The 18237-nt window shown below is 31.4% G+C and overlaps 1 protein-coding gene across 7 annotated transcripts in view; it reads right to left on the bottom strand.

The window, feature by feature from the left end:
• Positions 1-18237, bottom strand: part of LOC127735795 (uncharacterized) — a 216451-nt gene that overhangs the window by 59020 nt on the left and 139194 nt on the right. For all 7 annotated transcript variants that reach the window (XM_052246113.1, XM_052246115.1, XM_052246111.1 and 4 more), the window contains 15 exons: positions 17391-17547; positions 16881-17041; positions 16226-16358; positions 14987-15165; positions 14162-14279; positions 12436-12587; positions 11557-11808; positions 10684-10789; positions 9670-9806; positions 6709-6824; positions 6319-6392; positions 5071-5273; positions 3320-3349; positions 1760-1862; positions 326-468 (listed from right to left, as the gene is read on the bottom strand). In XM_052246113.1, the coding sequence (XP_052102073.1) occupies positions 326-468; positions 1760-1862; positions 3320-3349; positions 5071-5273; positions 6319-6392; positions 6709-6824; positions 9670-9806; positions 10684-10789; positions 11557-11808; positions 12436-12587; positions 14162-14279; positions 14987-15165; positions 16226-16358; positions 16881-17041; positions 17391-17547 (2064 nt within the window). The remainder of the gene's footprint in view (positions 1-325; positions 469-1759; positions 1863-3319; positions 3350-5070; positions 5274-6318; positions 6393-6708; positions 6825-9669; positions 9807-10683; positions 10790-11556; positions 11809-12435; positions 12588-14161; positions 14280-14986; positions 15166-16225; positions 16359-16880; positions 17042-17390; positions 17548-18237) is intronic.

The raw sequence follows: 18237 nt of genomic DNA, 5'->3' as shown, positions 1-18237 counted from the left end.
TGAACCTTATGGTGAAATTTCATGGAGATCCATTCACTTAAACTAAAGTTAGAGTGCGAAAACCAATGTGTCTTCGGACGACGCCGGACGACGCCGGACGACGACGACGACGACGACGACGCCAACGTCATACCAATATACGACCAAAAAATTTTTAATTTTTGCGGTCGTATAAAAACAACTCAAAATTGATGCATTGTTTAACATTAAATGCCTTTTTATATCAAGCATTGGTGAATTAAAGAACTTTAAAAGGAGACAAATATTACAATAATAAAATTGAACTTAAAAAGAAGCACCACAATAAAGGATAAAATATACATACCAAAACATGAGAATGGATCAAACTCTGATGATATATTTTGTCCTATCATATACCAAAAGTCCCTCGACATTGTTGAAACGATTTGTTCCTTGTTGCAGATACGTGTGTGGAACAGTAAACACCCAATCATGTCTAAAAGAACACTGAAAATAAAAACAGTAAAAGATTGAAGATAAAAAAAATGGAATTGTTCAGTATACAAACACTCATTCAAACTATCTTTTAACAGGTAAAGTACTTTGAGCTTTCTTTCAGGAATCGAGAGAATTCTTTCATACAGTATTATTAATCATTACTTTTCCTGTACTGATTGATGTTTATTGAATGTTTTTTTTATAAACCATTTGTAAAGTCTACTGATCAAGATTAAAAAAGGTGAAGGGTTGAGACAACTACTGTTGATTGATTTATTTTTGTGGGTATCAATTTTCGTGGATAGAGAAAAAAAAGACATTTCGTGGTATACGTAAATTCGTGGATCGCTGATTAAAAAAAAAAATAAAAAATTCAGATACGTAATTTGTGGATTTCTTTTTGATTTTGGAGATCATATAAACTCCTTGGTTTGATGAATAATAAAACAAACAAAGAAGAATTAACAACTTGCAGTTATTTTCCATGAACAGTTTTAATCAATTTAAAAAAAAGTAAATTATCACTGATATTAGATATATTTATTATTGATTTAATCAAAATACTTGTATCTTCTTTCAATAAAAACATATGTTATGTTACAATGTTTATCGCTAGTCAACACTATACTAGAACTGCATAACATAACCAGAAATAAACATCCGAATCCATAAACATTTCTCTGGATTATTCTTCGTTGAATTCTTGAATTCGTGGTTCGCTGTGACCCACGAAACCAACGAAAAATTGGTATACCACGAATAAAAATGAATCCACAGTATGTTAATCCTGCCACATATTTGGTTGTCTTATGTTATACCTTAGTATTTAATCATTTTTTGTTAAAGGATTTGGCGATTTGTATCGGAGCTTTACTATTTTTTGTTTAAATAATTCACATTTCATTTGTATTGACAATTCTCTACTATTGAAAACTGAATGTTGACATGTTGATACTCTTTGGACATATTCCACATGTCTTTTCATTGATAACTTGAAAGTTTTAATTGTGTCCTTCATTTCAGTAAAAGGGGACACAATCGGTTCCTTTTCAATATAATGTCTAAATAAAATGTTTTCCTTAAATCAAATTCTAAATCTTAACTGCATAGGACACCAAAGACTGGTCATAGTGTGTTTTATACTTTGTGCTTTTAGAAAAATTGAAAAACAGGAAAATCTGAATTACATTCACAAACGTAAAACCAGGATCTGATGTATGCAAAATAGTTAAACAGCTTATCTAGTTTGAGATCAGTAATTCAACAACTGACAATCACAGATATTTCTATATTCTATTACCTGCACTTTCTATCTTTGTGGACCAATATTAGTTGCGACTTTGCTGAATCGCATTGATTATTTATAATACTTGATATGTACATCATACTATCGCAATCAGGTGCTGAAATATATAAATACAGTATGGATTCAATCTTGGTAAAGGTATATATACAGATTCAATCTTGGTAAAGGTATAAAGTATGGATTCAATCTTGGTAAAGGTATATAGTATGGACTCAATCTTGATAAAGGTATATAGTATGGATTCAATCTTGGTAAAGGTATATAGTATGGACTCAATCTTGGTAAAGGTATATAGTATGGACTCAATCTTGGTAAAGGTATATAGTATGGACTCAATCTTGGTAAAGGTATATAGTATGGATTCAATCTTGGTAAAGGTATATACTAGTAGTACAGATTCAATCTTGGTAAAGGTATATAGTATGGATTCAATCTTGGTAAAGGTATATAGTATGGATTCAATCTTGATAAAGGTATATAGTACAGATTCAATCTTGGTAAAGGTATATAGTATGGATTCAATCTTGAAAAAGGTATATAGTATGGACTCAATCTTGGTAAAGGTATATAGTATGGACTCAATCTTGATAAAGGTATATAGTATGGATTCAATCTTGGTAAAGGTATATAGTATGGACTCAATCTTGGTAAAGGTCTATAGTATTGATTCAATCTTGGTAAAAGTGTATAGTATGGATTCAATCTTGGTAAAGGTATATAGTATGGACTCAATCTTGATAAAGGTATATAGTATGGGAGTCAATCTTGGTAAAGGTATATAGTATGGACTCAATCTTGGTAAAGGTATATAGTATGGATTCAATCTTGGTAAAGGTATATAGTATGGATTCAATCTTGGTAAAAGTGTATAGTATGGATTCAGTCTTTGTTAACCACAACTTCATGTTTTTTTTTCCTCTAGATATTATCTTTTGATTGTACGAAGCTTCTGTCCAAGTTTGGTAAAAATCCAGGATGGTTTATGAATCTAATTAATGTTTTAAAAACTTTAACTGCAGACTGTATGTAATGTTAACTGGAAGAAAAACTAAGTCCATTTATAAGTAATATACGGAAAAACAGGAAATAAATTTTTACAAAATTTCCTTCTAGATACTAGCTTTTGATCATAAACAAGCTTCTGTCCAAGTTTGGTACAAATCCAGGATAGTTTAAGAAAGTTATTTAAATTTTTAAAACTTTAACCACAGAGTGAATGTAATGTTAACTGGCAGAAAAACTAAGTCCATTTATAAGAAAAATATGGATAAACAGGTTTTTCTTTTTTAAATTAACTTCTGGATACTATCTTATGATCATAAACAAGCTTCTGTCCAAGTTTGGTAGAAATCCAGGATAGTTTAAGAAAGTTATTAAAATTTCAAAACCTTTAACCACAGAGTGAATATTTGTGGATGCCACTGACAACGGAATGTAGGATCGCTATGTCTGGCTTTTGTGACAAAAGTCGCAGGCTCGACAAAAAAGAAGGAAATACCGTTACAGATATTTAATGAATTTCTTGTTTTCTACCAATAATTTAATGATACTTACCAAGTGTTGTAGTAGATGGTGTTGTTACATCTTATGAAAAGAAAATGAAAAAGTGGATTATATATATTATTTTTTCATAATTAGAGTGCTATCGAGGCATGTTTATACATTGTATATATTTTTTCATAATTAGAGTGCTATTGAGGCATATTCATGTATATTTTTCATAATCAGAATGCTATTGAGGAACGTTAAAGTATATTTTTCATTATTAGAGTGCTATCGAGGCATGTTTATGTTTATTTTTTCATAATTAGAGTGTTATCTAGGCATGATTATGTATATTTTTCATAATTAGAAAGCTATGGAGGCATGTTTATGTACGTTTTTTTATAATCATAGTGCTATTGAGGAACATTTAAGTATATTTTTCATTATTAGAGTGCTATCGAGGCATGTTTATGTATATTTTTTCATAGTTTGAGTGCTATCGAGGCATGTTTATGTATATTTTTTTCATAATTAGAGTGCTATTGAGGCATGTTTATGTATGTTTAACATTGTTTTTTCATGTTTAGGCCACTTTTTTTTATTTGTTGGTTTACGGATCCGCCGACCCTGTTTTTCCCGATTTTGAAATAAAAATAAATACGTTTTTGAAGATTTTTTTTTAATACCGCCGACCCTTTTCTGTTTGAAGAAGTACAAATAAAAATAAAAACATAATAAAAAAGATCTGCCTTTCTTCCTCCAGTCAGAATACCCTCGGAGTGGATTCGAAAATCCCGTGCGGTTCCCTGTTCAGTCAACGTTTCATCATGATCTAATGCAGTGAAAAGGAACCAGTTGAAAATGGAGGTTGACGGCGGGTCAATTTTTTTTTCAAATGTTGATCAGAAACCCATCGAAAGGGGATGTTTTAGGGCAGTTTGTCCGCACAAAACCATTACAGACTGTAATAGACATTATTCTTGAATGTCTTAGTGAAAGCGTTTTTGTTATTGACACCGTGAAAGCTTCCAAGAAAGACAAATTGATTGACGATGCCAGCATTGTCCCTTTGGACACACCATGTGAAAGTACTAACCAATTTCGGGCACAAATTTCTGCATGTCAGTGTTCATGAGGTGTCTAGGGAAGATGGTATTACGATATTTACAAATGGCTATTATTGAATATAATATATATATTATAGTTTGTAACTTTTTACACTATCTTTTCGTGCTAAGAAGATGTTCTTTTAGGATAAGGAGAACTGTCCTCCTTCTTAGTACATACTCTCTCTCTTTTGTCCAAACTTTATTAGTCTCAGAAAAATCCTGTAATCCAACTAATGAAAAAAAGTGGCCTTATCAGGAATATTTGTTTCTGCTTGAGAAGATATACTTGGTTGATACATTTTATTTACTTGTAATTCTTGTAACAGTAAATATCAGATTTAAATTAAAAAAATCTATCACAGAATAATTGTTAGTGATTGATGATAAGTATAATGATTACTATCATAACTTTTTTTTTCATGTTTCAGTTGTGATTGCATCATAAGTATATATAAACTGACAGATTAAGTCTGAGGTTAAATTTATTATGATGTGGACTTCACCATCTATTCATTCTTACTATTAAATATTTTCCATCCAATATCTCTATTTTATATTGTATTCACATGTAAATACTTGAAATAAGCATGACTTTCAGAATTAGATAATTGGGAATTTTACTATATTTAAAACTGACTATTATGGAGAATTTTCAGACCTTACTATATTTAAACCTGACTATTATGGAGAATTTTCAGACCTCATTATTACCTTGGTGATCATCATCACTGCCTGTAATATTTATGCTGTCCACATCAACAAATGTAAAATAGTTTGGTGCTGTTGGAGGATTCATCTTCAATTCTTTTATTGCTCTCACAAGTTCTTGTCTGATGTCCTCAAGTTGCAGAGTTTTATAAAAGTCTGAATTTGATTTAATGATGATGGCAAATTCAACTATAACACTACCTGGTCTGAAAACAAATGTTAATTTATCACATTAGAAATGTTGGCATTCAAACTCATATGTCTATATAACATTGGTGGTTATTTTCAAAACAGATCAATTACAGTGATTGTTTGATATCCCAGTAAGAACTCTATAAAAAATAAGGAGATGCGGTATGATTGACAATGTCTCTATCCACCAAAGTTCAAAGCACGAGGATGTAGGCAACCTTTATTTGTGATGTTACAATTCATACCTAAAAATCTAAAAAGTTTGGTAATCAATCAATATTGATTAATTGATTGATTATTGGAGTTTAACGCCACTTTAAGCACTATTGGCTATATTGTGGCGGCCAGTTTTTAATGGAAGAGGATGCCAGAGTGCCCTGAGAGAACCACTGATCTTTCAGCAGGAAAATGGCAATGCTAGTCAATTAAGAATAGAGTAGAACACATCTGCCATGTGGAGGGTTAGAACTCACAACCTGAGTCTTGACAGGCTAGTGATACAGTTGATGAACTACTTATCAGGCATGGACGCCCTCTGGTCAATCAATAAAATTGTGTATTAAATGTCATATTTAACAGAAAAATATTGAAACCTTCCCAACAAAGTGAGTTTTGTACTAGATCTTTAAGTTTGTGTGTCAGGTTTTACGGATAAAATATAGAAACCTTCACAGAGTTTTGTACTCGATCTATAAGTTTGTGTGTCAGGTTTTACGGATAAAATATGGAAACCTTCACAGAGTTTTGTACTCGATCTATAAGTTTGTGTGTCAGGTTTTACGGATAAAATATGGAAACCTTCACAGAGTTTTGTACTTGATCTATAAGTTTGTGTGTCAGTGTTTACAGATAAAATATGGAAATCTTCACAGAGTTTTGTACTCGATCTATAAGTTTGTGTGTCAGGTTTTACGGATAAAACATGGAAACCTTCAGAAAGTTAGTTTTATACTGAAATCTTTTAAATACATACATTTTCTGAAAATATCAAATGCTGATTTAATTTCCCTTTTTCCTTAAAAAATCTTAATAACTAAATTTTTTTTATCAATTACTTACTTGAAACTAAGAACATCTATGGATTCTATGTTGTCTTTTAAGAATAAAACTTGGTTGGAGAACAGCAGCCATGCCTAAAAATATAGTACAAATGCTATGAACAGTTTTATAATCTACGCATTTTTAAAATCACTTAATGTTTAATTGTAGACTTGCAATAGCAAATTAATCATTCAGATTACTGTTATTTTTAGATATATTCACAAATTACTAATCTATCAAAAATAGTGTTATGTTTACAAACTTAAAAGTTGGATAAAAATAACATTATAAATATTATAACTTGTTGGGCATATTGTTTCCACAGAATAACTCATACTTACACAAACACTGATTGCATTACAGCTTACACGTGTAAGTTTTATAATAACAGGTAATAAGTGTAATTACCTGTTGTTCAAATGTTGCTTTTAATTGTCTGTAATCACTGCTCTCTGCAGAACTTAGGTCTTCATCCCACGTTGCATTTATCTTCACTTCAGCAACAAACTTAGATGGACCACTCACTATTGAGATAAAAATTAAAACTTAATGACTTGTAACATTCAAAGAAATAAAAAATCAAAAGACCCTTTCCGGCAAAAATTGACTAATTCAGAAAAGCATTTCAGATTCATGAAAGTTATAGTGTTTTCATTTTGAACAGCACTACTGGGTTGATACAGCTGGATGAATATCAGTCCCCAAGGTCATCATCAGCTCAGTAGTCAGTACTACGATACTGACACGATTTTTAACATACCTTTCAAAAATTGTCTGTTTATAAATTTTGAAATTGATAAGCAACTAAGGTTTCAATTCCCTCAGGCAAAGTTGACCTTAAATTGATTTGGCTATATTTTTAGGTCTCTTTTTGGTCGTATAGCTCTTCAGCTGTTTTGGTTCTTATACATCCTTGGCTATCAAACATTCGGCATCCAGTGTTCCTGATGAAGGTAAATCCAGTCGGACGCATGAAATTTATAAAGTGTTTTCATTTTTTGTACCTAAAACACAAACACGAAAGTTTTTTAATTACTCTTACTACAAATGTATTCATAAAGTTTGATGAAAAAGGCTTTAAAATATATGTATATTAGACCAGGGCTTCCAAAATTATTTTTAGCCAGCCGGACATTTTATATATTATCCTGATTTTAATCCCTTAAGACTAAATAAACAAAAGGTAATTATGGTATTCAGTTGCCGAGTTGGCCATCCCAAATTTTTTATGATTGACATTAAAAAAAAACGATATTAAACTTTCTTTGATTCAAATTCGAAGTTCTGATGTAAACTGTTAAATTGGCAGTGCATCATTCGAAGTGTGCAACATCAGCGTACTTATATCTGCCTTAGACTCTTTATTTGTGCAAAATTACGTTGTCAAAAACTTTACTTTCGTTTTTAAATCTAATCCGGATGTTATCTTGACAATGGTAAAACATGGACCAGAGACGGATACGTAAATTCCGTGTACGTTTGCAAAGCATGAATGAGTGTACGTAGCTCTTTCTACATTATTTCTTCAAGAAAATATTCGAAATAAACGTGAGATAAAGGTATCAATGACAATTTAAGCATTTTTTGAAAAAATTAGGATGCATAATTAAATTTCACACCTGCCCACACGTGTACTAGTTCAAACAGAGACATGTAAACAACGTGGTTATGACGATTTTTCATTTTCACCTTTTTATTTTTTCATCAAATCATATTTGTAAACGTATTTCTGATAATTTAAATCTTTTTGACTAAATTAAAAAGTTGCAAACCGCTGAAATGTAAGAAAATAACTTTGAATAGACCGATCAATGTCCGGTTCAAAATTGTTGTTTACCTGTCACCTGAACCGGTAAATGTCAGCTGTTCGACAACTAATTAGCCTTGATTAAAATAAGAAGGTATTAAAGTAGGGGTTGTTTTGATAGAACTTAATGATCATGTCACTTTTATGATGTGTGGCTGTTAAAGGCAAAAGGTTGGGTCAAAAAGATCGCGAATTATGTTAAAATGACCGTCTCTTAAGAAAGCCTTGAAAACTAAAAAGTAGATGACCGTTTCATGCTTTGCCCAGCCGGATTTTTACCGGACATTATACAAATGTCCGGAATATATGACCGTTTTGGAAGCCTTGTATTAGACTCTTAACCAACCTCTAAAATATATGTATATTAGACTCTTAACCAACCCCTAAAATGTATGTATATTAGACTCTTAACAAACCCCTAAAATATATGTATATTAGACTCTTAACCAACCCCTAAAATATATGTATATAAGTATAATTCACTGTTAAAGGACCAACAATGGGTTCATGGAACCTTGAGCTTTATTCATTCATTCATTTAAGATATAATAATATTGTAATGAGAAGAACTGCAACAGTTAATTAGGGATCACACATAAAGACCAATGTGACTGTAGTAATACTTCACATACTGTTCTAGAACTGCAACAGTCAATTAGGGATCACACATAAAGACCAATGTGACTGTAGTAATACTTCACATACTGTTCTAGAACTGCAACAGTCAATTAGGGATCACACATAAAGACCAATGTGACTGTAGTAATACTTCACATACTGTTCTAGAACTGCAACAGTCAATTAGGGATCACACATAAAGACCAATGTGACTGTAGTAATACTTCACATACTGTTCTAGAACTGCAACAGTCAATTAGGGATCACACATAAAGACCAATGTGACTGTAGTAATACTTCACATACTGTTCTAGAACTGTAACAGTCAATTAGGGATCACACATAAAGGTCAATGTGACTGTAGTAATACTTCACATACTGTTCTAGAACTGCAACAGTCAATTAGGGATCACACATAAAGACCAATGTGACTGTAGTAATACTTCACATACTGTTCTAGAACTGTAACAGTCAATTAGGGATCCCACATAAAGGTCAATGTGACTGTAGTAATACTTCACATACTGTTCTAGAACTGCAACAGTCAATTAGGGATCACACATAAAGACCAATGTGACTGTAGTAATACTTCACATACTGTTCTAGAACTGTAACAGTCAATTAGGGATCACACATAAAGACCAATGTGACTGTAGTAATACTTCACATACTGTTCTAGAACTGCAACAGTCAATTAGGGATCACACATAAAGACCAATGTGACTGTAGTAATACTTCACATACTATGCTAAAGCAAAACTGGAAATATACTCAAAACAAAACATTGTTCCTAATGACACATGGGACAAAATCAATGTATTAGTCCCAGATGAAACTGACTGTCAACAGTGAAACTCATGACAAAAGTTGTCCGATCAAAAGTGTTGTTTCATGTTATATTATTGTAGAATGTTTCATTGACTTGTACATTTATTGAAAATTACCTCCAAAACATGCCATTGGATTAAATGTCTGTGGAATTCTGTTTTTTATAACTGAGTTAACCATGATCTGTGCTAACCTATACTCATCACAACTAGGGAAAAGTCCTGTCATACAATCCAAAAACATCTTTGCATTTCTGTAAAAAAAAACATTAAAATATAGTTTCTGTTGTTCCTTTGTTTTCCTCTTATAGTTAATGTGTTTCCCTCGGTTTTAGTTTGTAACCTGGATTTGTTTTCGCGTAATCGATTTTTGACTATACTACTGTTGCCTTTATTTTTCTACCACTGCATCAAGTGTGATATCATATTTTACCAAATCGTGGCAGTTAAAAGAAGGAGGTATGATAAGAGATATTATTTGACCCCTGAAATTGCAATAGTAGAAAAATTACTGTTAATTTTATTGACAAATGAACAGGTTAATATAATCTGGACACTTCAGTGCAGAAAGGTCACCTTTGATGTTACTGATGTCATAAACATGTTGAAATTGAGATATTTAAGATATCCCACACATATTACCATCTGTGTAAAATACATCTTGAGCAAAATATTTATTTGGTTAAAATGTTGTTCATATCTAAATAAAAAATGAAAAGATCCCAGAAGGAGGTCATTTTTTAAGTTTATTCAGTTTTGCACTCAATGTAAGAAGTTTGAAGCCCTAACACTTAAAGGCTTTTATGAAATGTTGTTATTATATATACATCTTTTCATCATCAACTACTGATACCATATTATGTCAATATATAAGCTGCGTCGGAGTAAAATCGACCTTATGCAAATGAATATTAATATATATGTTAACTTATTTGGGCTTGAAAAAATCTCTATGCAAAGACTGTAACTATTTGAAAGTGAGTTGATATAAGCAACCTACAAAACAGACCAAAATTCATCTTTTATTTCGTATTTGAATGTTCCAAAATCATCAAATTCTTATACATGTACATGTATACGTTCACTTGCATAAGGTTGATTTCTATCTGATTTTGTAACAATCATACTTACAGACAACTAGGATATGATGCCATAACATTTAGATAATATCCACATTTTGTATTGTTCACCATCAGTTCTAGGGTGTGTATTTCATTACAATAGTTCTCATTGGTCACTGGAATAATAAAAAGTTACACAACATTAACATTAGTACAAACAAAATGTATAAAAAAAGTAATGATGTCATACACACGAATAGCTATACAATGCACAATGGAAAATAATGACAAGTCTTATACAAATCCCTTTCTTAAAATAAACTCCTAAACTATACAGACATCATTATAAAAATAGTAAAACTTTGCAACAAACCAGAAAATGTCTGAGTTTGGCAACATAATATTACAAATCTTATGAAATCACAAGCTTGCATGATATTTGATGGGACAGTTTCATTAAACATTTATCTATTTTTTAATGAAAATGGAAATGCAAAGAATGTGTCATTATGAAGCTAGGTAAATCTTATGATATAACTATAATGATGTTAGTGTTTATTAAGCAATAAGTTTCAGAAATTGTTTTTAAACAAGCTTAAATCGTTATCCAATCAATATTCATTCAGAATACTGTAAATTCAGAAATTATTGCGTGCGTTTATTATTGCGATTTTTGAAAAATTGGAAAAAATGCTAGATTAATTATTGCGATTTCAGGAAAAAGTGAATAGAAATATATGTATTAGATATCATAATGCGAGGTCTTATTATTGCGATACTCATGCAATCGCATTATTCGCATTAATAAAAACCTCGCAATAATTTCTGAATTTACAGTATTAGACATTTTGATATGCTCCCTCTATTTCTATATTAGGGTATGGGTGTCAGTATAAGTTTCTGTACAAATGACTTTAGGAGCATGTCTAATAATAAAACTTACCATTACACCTGTCTGCACCAGATATATTGTAACGTCTATCTATGTATCCAGGTAACCAAGAATGTAGAGAAAACTTTTCACACTGATGCTTTTCCTTGATATTTGTTGTCACACAACTTAAATAAACATTGTATTTTTTACATAACAGTTCAAAAGGATCTTTTTGTTCATCATTACCAAAGGCTATTGTACAATCTTCTTCCTCCTCAACATACATGTAATTTGTATAACTTAAACATACGTCACCTCCACCTGTATAAACAAAAAATCATTTATTTTTTTTGGATTTCATAAGAGTAAATCAGTATTACTAATAGATAGTAGAGAGACCAAACTTGTTTAGGTATTTGCCCTGATTTTACTGACGTAACTACTGACTAATTATTGTAATCATAACATATCATATTGATACATGTATTTTTGCCAATAAACACATTACAAAAAAAAAAAAACCTTATTCAGGTGTTACATTAGACTATTTCTTTGGGCAAAACATTGCAAGGTATATCTGCTCAGGACCAAGTTCCTTTCCCAAATAAATAAGATATCCTGTGAGCTATCATTGCTCCCTAATTATACCCCCACTCAATGCTGTTGACTATATGTGACAGAATTTTCAATGCAAAGCATTTTAAAGATGTATGTTTTCTGCAAATGGGAAAAAAATATTGGAGTTGAATACATGTCTTATCGTATGGCATAACCAGATGACACTTGATGCCATATATAAAGAAGCTATGACTTGTAGTTGGTGAAAAATGCAATGGAAATGTGTTGGAACCAATTATAGCTGAAGTAAATTTTAATATTTTTATTCAGAACTGAACTTACCAAACACAGAAATCATAAAAATGTAGAGTAATGGAAAAACAGACTTACAAGTTGCAGTAAAGTCCAGTACACCTTTCGTCATTTCTTTAATGAACTGTCTCTCTTTCCGTAAACTGTTACTTATTTCACCTTTGGTACAATTCATTTCATATTTGTCTGTTCTGTTCTTTATACAGGGAATATAATACTCCCCTTCCAATCTAATAAAACAATGTTTCATTGTGAACAATGCTAATTAAGTAAACTGTAAAATCAGAATATTTGTTTACATTTACTATTGGTATTGCTGAACAATGGACACAAATGTGAGGATAGTTATTGGGATTTAAGGAAATACTGCATAAAAATAATGCTATAAAAAATTTAAATGATAGTTTTATTTTTTCTAAATCTATCCTGTCTTGTAAAAATTTCGTAAAATGTCTGAATTTACAGTATTTTTTCAATATAGATAGCTTAGAAGGTAATACATCCAGCAACAATGGTGTTTACATAAAAGACCTCAAATAATGCGTTGGTTCATGTCTGTCACATTTGTTTTTGTAAATTGTTCTGTTATAAATAAGGACGTTAGTTTTCTCATTTGAATTGTTTCACATAATATTTTTCATGTGGAGGCCTTTTATAGCAGACTATATGGTATGGGTTTTTGAAGGGTGGCCCCGGTGGCCAAGTGGTCTAAGTAGTTCCACTACTGTAATCACTTGCAAGTCAACACTGAGGTTGTGAGTTCGAACCCTGCTGGTGCAGTTGCACTCGACTCCAATCTTAATTGACTAGGATTGTCAGTTTTCCTATCGAAGATCAGTGGTTTTCTCCAGGCACTCCGGCTTCCTATAAAAACTGACCGCCAGGAAATAGCCCAAATGTGGCTCTTAAAAGTGGTGTTAAAACACCAACAATCAATCAATAATTGTCTTATTGGCAATCATACCACATCTACTTATTTTTACAATGAAGCCTGTACTGTGACCTATAGTTCCAAACTTGTACCACCTTAGATCTCTGGTGCAGAGTTGTCTCATTGGCAATCATACCACATCTACTTATTTTTACCATGAAGCCTGTACTGTGACCTATAGTTCCAAACTTGTATCACATTAGATCTCTGGTGCAGAGTTGTCCCATTGGCAATCATACCACATCTACTTATTTTTACCATGAAGCCTGTACTGTGACCTATAGTTCCAAACTTGTACCATATTAGATCTCTGGTGCAGAGTTGTCTCATTGGCAATCATACCACATCTACTTATTTTTACCATGAAGCCTGTACTGTGACCTATAGTTCCAAACTTGTACCATATTAGATCTCTGGTGCAGAGTTGTCTCATTGGCAATCATACCACATCTACTTATTTTTACCATGAAGCCTGTACTGTGACCTATAGTTCCAAACTTGTACCACCTTAGATCTCTGGTGCAGAGTTGTCTAATTGTCAATCATACCACATCTTCTTATTTGTTATATTGTATATTCCAAGTATTATAAAAAGTATTATTGTTTATAATAGAATTTCTTATAAAACATTGAATACCAACTAATTATCAGGAGTTATTAATATATGATATATGTGAATATAATTTCATTCTAAATATGTCAAACTTGGATCTTTTAAGGCATACCTGCACATGTCATTTAGTTCTGCCATCAGATGGGTTAGACATGTTGTGTTTGACATAATTAATCGTTCACATACCTGCTCATGTCATGTGACTCCTCCATCAGATGAGTTAGACATGTTGTGTTTGACATAATTAATCGTTCACATACCTGCACATGTCATTTCGTTCCGCCATCAGATGAGTTAGACATGTTGTGTTTGACATAATTAATCCCACTCCATCATCACACAAATTTTCACCAAAACCTGGTTCCATTGATACATTTACTATAATACAGAAATATTAACTTAACTCATTAGAACTATCAAAATCGAATTCTGCTGAGGAAGTAAGAGAGACTTTCACCATCTTGAATTGCAAAATAACTGCAATCGTCAGTCCATTTTTTTTTACTGAAGTAAATTATTATGAAGAAATGTGGGAATTTTCCTCGAAATGACTAAATTGTCTGATTTCATCTAATGGTAATAACTTATCTAACAAAGAAATATATTTTTTTTTATAAAAATTATTTTTTTTAAAGTAAGGCACCAGCAATAATTCACAGAATCTAGTTTTATAAAAAAAACACCATTTTACATCTTTGAAACGTTATAAAAAATAGATGGAGTTAGATAGCAATCATACCACATTTCTTTATTTTTCTAATCGATTAAGCCAGATTTTTATATTATATGACACATTTAATGTGTTGCTATGAACTTTGCACATGAATCGATTTGATCTTTCTTAACATAGAAAGGATACAAAGAGTAAAGGAATAAATGAAAACAGCACCTTGGAAATAAGTAAACAAGATGTGGTATGTATAAAATTAAAGTACTTTTAAAAATACCCTAAAGGTACTGCATTTCATTTAATACATCCTCCTCTCAATTGTAAAAAGCATTGGTAACATTATAGAAAGCCAAGATCAACCAAATTGTAGCCTAGATTCCAAGGAAACTTAAAATGTTTATAATTATTAACATACCCATGCATCTGTCAATCATATCATTCTGGTTCAGGTCATATCCTATAGCCTCTGATGTTGTGGAATACATACTCTTGGTTATAAACATTACGTCATTCTCAAACTGAGTCATGTGACAATTCTTCAATCCTTTTTGTTTATAAAATCTGTCCATGCATTCAAAATTTTCTTTGTGTATTCTGTACAAAATATAGAGATTTAGCATTATGTACCCAACTCTGTATTATCTATTCAAAAAAATTACTAATGACTTAAGTAGACAAGAATTGTACACATGAGAGCACTTATTTGCAATTTTTTATATAGTTATATTTCAAAGGGGCATATTAAACTCTTTCAAAAAAAATTCAGCACTGATTTTAGAACTTGTCGAAGAATATGATAGAATACGAAGAAACAATGCTAAAAATTTTGTCAGAAATCAACTTTTTATGATTAAATCAGTGTTTATATTGAACAGATTGAAAATATTTTAATAAATACAAAATCACATGCAGTTTTGTGAGTTGAAACATGTATTTTCATCTATTTAGAAGATAATTTTTTTACTCAGGTATATTAATCAATGAGTGATGGATTTCTCTTAGAAGAAATTTAAAGGTCCCAATGAACTAACTACACAGAGAACAATGGCTATTGTATTTATTCAATGGGACAATAGAACTGACAAAAGTTTAAATAGATAGACCAATAGGAGATGAATCTGTGGAAAAGTTTCATTTGGTTTGCAATAAATAGAAATGTAACATAATTCTAGCTAGGTATTTCCCAAAAAATATCAAAACAAGAATATTTGTTCATAGAACATCATGACACCCACACACTACCACATTTCCAAATTACTAAATTAACTGTGAAATTGGATGAACTATTTTGGCATATATATTTTATACAGATCACGTCATAATGAACATGTGAGAGGGTCTGAATGGGGTTTACAGAATTGAGAAAAATGGGCAAAAACAAAAAAACAGAATAAAGGGTTAAAAAATAAGGAATAGACACAGAATAAAAAACAATGATGTGCTCAACTATAAAGAATGGAGAAAAATGGACAACTAAATTAAAGAATACAGAAATGAAAAGCCCCGCATCCAGACCCAAGTACTAAGTTTCAAGTAGATGCAACCACATCTTCATGGAAAACTGCCCTAAACCAAAACTTTCATCTGATACAGGATGGACAGAAAAACAAGATATAAGGCCCAGACTATTCAAGACAAGGCATAAAAAACTTACAGACAGTCATCATGAAATGAAAAAGAAGGAGTTAAGTAAGCTGTTACTGCAGATTCAAAACACATGATAGCACGTGGGAAATATTCTGGACTGTAGAGTGCAGTGGAACATTCTTTTTCCTTTCTGTTGTAACCTGAAAATATTAAAAACAAATATCATTTCAAATGTATTTCAAGGTGCAGCTCATTTTAGTGTACTTGAAGATTAACACAAACACATAAGTCGTAAAATATGCTTCTACAAATTATCAGGTGTAAGCTTTATTTAAAAAAAGTATTTTGAAACTGAAATTTTGATTTTTATCCCAAAAAATAACAATTAGTTTTTAAAACAGTTCAAACTAGAGGTAATGTGAGCAAAGCTTACAAATTGATACCCAATCCCTTTCAGAGTCAATGCTTTGGTTAGGGAAACCCCGTAAATAATTAAGACCAAAAACTAAAACAGGCGGTGCAATTATGTATTATATTGTGAAGATTTAGAAAAGATTTCATCAAATTCTGATTTAAAAGGCCTTTCAGGATTTGAACTGGACATATAAGTGTACTGTAGTGTGCACATGAAGGCTATTTATATATTCATGTGCATATGATATAGAGGCTACATATGTGTGGTGTATTTAACATAATTAGATCAAAAACAAGGTTCAACTTACCAAAACAAACAGAAGCATTGACATTATTTGGTGATATTGTGAAAATCTGGTCTTCATACATCTCTAAGACATCTTCCACCTCTTTGTAAGTGCAATTCCCAAAGTATTCAGGTTTGCTCATTGTAGTATGATAAACACACGATGAGCTAAACCAGTAAAATCTGTAGAAATTAAATAGTAAACATTTAATTTGATTGTTTAAAATTGTAGTCTTGTAAGACTAGTTCTAAAGATGGTTCATCAAGAAATCTTGCTTTATATAGCTGAAACTATATTTCTAAATATGTAAGGAACAATTAGCCGATTGACAAATCTATTTAAATCAATAAAAAAAGCATGAACAAAAGGTTTTTTTTTCCAGCAACAAGAAGTCCAACTTTCGTAACAAATATTTAAAACCCTTCAATCAGTTTCATAATATTATGACATTTGGGGTCTTTAATCGACCGCTTTAATGATAATCAGAATGAGGCTACATTGTAAAATATCAGGACAAAAAATATACTGTACCGGCAGCTATCAAATACACTGGTTCCCTGCATCTGTTGTCTCAGTCCCATATAGTAACAGTTGTAATTGAGAACACTTCGTAAAACATCTGGATTAAGACATGGAGTAACAGTAGAATTTACAGGGAAGATGGTTTGTAAATCTATATTCTTAGGATCTGAAAATAAATCATATTTCAAACAGAATTATTATTTTTCAACATTGTATGTAAAATAAATCAGTAGTATCTCTACATATCAATAGAGGCCCAAGATTACAATAAATTTGTGGTGCATTTCTTATTTAGAACAATAAATGCAAATCATATAAATCCAACCTCTGTTTTCTCAATATGGTTGTTACAGTGTAGTGTACTACTTTATGGTCAATTTTCTGTTACTAGAAGCTGTTTTAATGTGGAGGTATTTAATCAGGGCTAGTTTTTACAGTTAGAACGCCTCATGTCAAATTTATGAATTGATTGTGTTCCTGTGTTAAGGACAATTTACAAAAAAAAGGCCTTATCTGGAAGATTTTCTTTTTCATATGAAAATTTCTGCAAGTCCTGTTCAGTGTTGTTCTATCTGGACAAATACAGAAAAAAACAAGAATATGTGTCCATAGGACACCATTCCTGGCTCACAGAATAACGTTTCCGTGTTCAGTGAACAACAAAGTTTGAATCATAATTTCCTGTCGATATGCACATCTACATAGTATGTCCTTATTATCTACAAAGTTTCATGAAATTCTGTTGTGTGGTTTCAGAGAAGTTTCGATGACAAACTGTTGCAGAGGTATATTGAAGCAAATAAGTTCAAAGGGGCGTAACTCCTAGTAAAAAAAATTGAATCCTAATTTCCTGTTG

Source organism: Mytilus californianus, unplaced genomic scaffold (assembly GCF_021869535.1).
Source record: "Mytilus californianus isolate M0D057914Y unplaced genomic scaffold, xbMytCali1.0.p SCAF_3, whole genome shotgun sequence".
NCBI classification, from domain to species: Eukaryota; Metazoa; Mollusca; class Bivalvia; order Mytilida; family Mytilidae; genus Mytilus; species Mytilus californianus.
Note: the sequence above shows the minus strand (reverse complement) of the source record. Positions and strands in the feature narration are given on the sequence as shown.